This window comes from Carlito syrichta, unplaced genomic scaffold (assembly GCF_000164805.1).
Source record: "Carlito syrichta isolate Samal-C Ts95f unplaced genomic scaffold, Tarsius_syrichta-2.0.1 Scaffold85413, whole genome shotgun sequence".
Lineage (NCBI taxonomy): Eukaryota > Metazoa > Chordata > Mammalia > Primates > Tarsiidae > Carlito > Carlito syrichta.
This window is the reverse complement of record NW_007029509.1, coordinates 153,210-156,032: the sequence shown is the minus strand read 5'-3', so window position 1 is coordinate 156,032 and position 2,823 is coordinate 153,210. Positions and strand designations below refer to the sequence as shown.

The following is a 2,823-nucleotide window of genomic DNA, read 5'->3' as shown; positions in this document are numbered from 1 at the left end:
CGGAGACACAGCCGAGGAGGCCGGAGCCAGCGCCCCCGAGAGCCAGGCCGGAGGCGGCCTCCGAGGGAGGGCCCGGGGCCCCGGACAGCAGGGTCGGCGAAGACACGGCACCCAGCGGAGGCGGGGACCCCCCCAAGGTCGAGAGGAAGGGCCCCGAGATGCCACGACTGTTCTTGGACTTGGGACCCCCTCAGGGGAACAGCGAGCAGATCAAAGGTGAGGAGGCTATGGGACAGGTGGAGGCCGAGGCCGGGCCCCGGTGAGGTGGGTGGTGCAGCTGAGGGTGTCAGGTCAGGCTGGAGGTGGGGAACGCAGTCCTTGGAGCCATGGCTCCTGGGCTCAAGTCTTGGCTCTGTCCCTCCCTAGCCCTGTGGTCTTACTGATCCGTGTCTCAGTTTCCCCATCTGCCAGAAACAGATGACAAGGATAGCGTTCACCGCGCAGGGTTGCTGTGAAGGTTAAATGAGTTAGGACTTCCAAAGCACTTAACCCAGTGCTGGGGATTCATTAAGCATCTGGTTTTATTATTGCAATTCATTTAGGCCAGAGGTCTCAAACTCAGATGCCCAGGGGGCCAGCCAGTAGAGGGAAATGGAGGAAGCGGGTGAGGGGGTGAGGAGACAATGCCCTCTCCAGAGGCGGCAGCCACTTCTCAGGAATGCCCACCTGGTGTCGCCGAATCCACGGCTTTGTCCTTTTCAACCAGAGCTCCGGGCTTCTTTAAATGGTTGTAACCGATTCGAGAGAAGCCTGTCTGTGACTGGGTCAGGACCCAGTAAGCGTCCGTCAGTGTGCCAGGCCTCCTGTGTGCCAGGCCTTGAGCTGCCTGAGATGGGGACCCAGCCAGGCTGGGACCCAGGCAGGCTGGGATCCAAGGGACCGGGGAGCTAGAAGGTAACACCTGTTCTGAAAACTGGGTTTTGGTAGGAACACAGGAAGTGTTTTGGCATGGAGGGAACTGTTTAAGAGAGGACAGGTGGAGGGTCAAGAGAAACAGCCCAGTTTAGATGTGGACACAGGGAACATGGTTCCACCAGACTCTCGGGCAGGCCCAATTTCCTTAAATACTGGTGTGAAGTTATACGTGGCGGTGTCCTGGTTTGGACTGGCAACCTCTCAGCCACACTTGAGGAAAGGGTTTTCATCTCCACTTACCAGGGGAGCTTGTGGCTCAAGGTCAGGGTCGGGAAGGGGACTGGACACGGGACTTTCCTTTCTCAGAGCCCGTGGTGTTAGAACACTATCACCTCCTTGAGATTGTTGTGAGGATTTGGGACCATATTTGGAAAGACCCCAGGCAGCATGAAAATGTTGGGGGATGAGCAATTAAGATGCCTCGGGGGATGTGGGTTGGGTTAGGGTTGCTGGGTGAGAAGAGGCAGGGAATGACCTGCTTTTTTCCATCCAGTGAACTCCTACTCATCCTTCATGGCCCCACCCAAATTTCTCCTTCCCTGGGAAGACGTTGTGATTTCTAAGGCTTGTCATCCTGTGCTGGGTATGCACAGCTCCATGACCCAACCTCCCCGAGATGTTTGCTCAGAGAAGGCTTCAATAAGATGGTGACTTTTGAGGAGATACGAAGGAAAGGAAGGAGTGAGCCAGGTGGATATCTAGGGGCAGAGTGTTCCACCGGAGGGCACTGAGACGGGCACCAGTTTGGCCTATTTAGAGAACAGCAAAAGGTCAGAGATTCTGGAGCAGAGAGAATGAGAGGGGAATGACTCAGCCCACATCTGTCTTTCTCCCTGCCCCACGTCTGATCCTCTGGTTCCCACCCCCCCCACAGGGCCTGACACACATTTCACCCATGAAGGAATGAGTGGCCCCTGTTCACTTGCCTGTGAGGAAACGGGCTCAGAGAGGTGGATGTGTTTGCCCAGGGACACACAGCAAGTGGGCGAGACAGGCTTGACATTCCAAGCCAGGATTCCTCCCCCAGGGGCCTAAAAGTCCTTCCTTCACAGCAGGCTGAGGCTGTCTTAGGACAGGAAAGGGGCCTGGAGATGGTTAGACACCCCGACTTTGGCAGTGTAGGGCAAGAGAGGGGAAGTACCTTGGTCAATATCACACAGCAGGTAGCATTCATGCACGAATCCCCAAATAGTGACTGAGGACTGAGGCCTGGAAATGCCGCTGTGAGTGAGCTAGTCAGTCTCTTTTCCGTGGCCAGGCAAACTAATCACAAAGCCCGGGAAACAGAGTTGCACGCAGATAATCTGCTCGGAAGGCGAAGTGCTCGGTGGTATGGGGTGCGGGGTGGGTGCCCCCTGACCTTCTGGGGAGCGCTCTGCAGGCTTTGGAAGCCCAGAGCTGGGGGATGAGCAGGATTCGCATTAGAAAAGGGAGTCCAGGCAGACGGAACAGCACGTGCAGAAGCTTGGAGGTGGGAGGAATGGGGAGGCAGCCCTTGTGTCTGGAGGGAGGTCAAACCAGAGTGCGGCGGGGACAGAGACTGAGAGGCCAGCCGGCCAGTGCTGGGCTGTGGGGGAAGCTGGGCCTATACTTGGGCACTGGGGAGCCATGGGAGGTTCAGCACTGGAGTGGCTCTTTCCCGCCCGGCGTGGAGAAAGGCGCAGTGCACCCTTCGTTCCCGGGGCTGTGGGGGGCTGAGGCCCAGGTTGTGCCGGGGCTTACCTGAGGACACACGGCCAGGTGGGAGGCCTGCCTCGGTTCCCCGGGACGGGGGCTCACGGGGTCTCTCCCTCGCAGCCAAGCTCTCGCGGCTCTCCCTGGCGCTGCCTCCGCTCACGCTCACGCCGTTCCCGGGGCCGGGCCCGCGGCGGCCCCCGTGGGAGGGCGCGGACGCCGGGGCGGCTGGCG

The 2,823-nt window shown here is 58.9% G+C and overlaps 1 protein-coding gene across 1 annotated transcript in view; it reads left to right on the top strand.

Annotated features, from left to right (window-relative positions):
* LMTK3 (lemur tyrosine kinase 3) overlaps positions 1 to 2,823 on the top strand; it is a gene marked incomplete at its 5' end in the record, with an annotated part of 24,968 nt that overhangs the window by 9,885 nt on the left and 12,260 nt on the right. The window contains 2 exons of the mRNA XM_021711723.1: positions 12 to 216; positions 2,713 to 2,820. Coding sequence (XP_021567398.1) covers positions 12 to 216; positions 2,713 to 2,820 — 313 coding nt within the window. The remainder of the gene's footprint in view (positions 1 to 11; positions 217 to 2,712; positions 2,821 to 2,823) is intronic.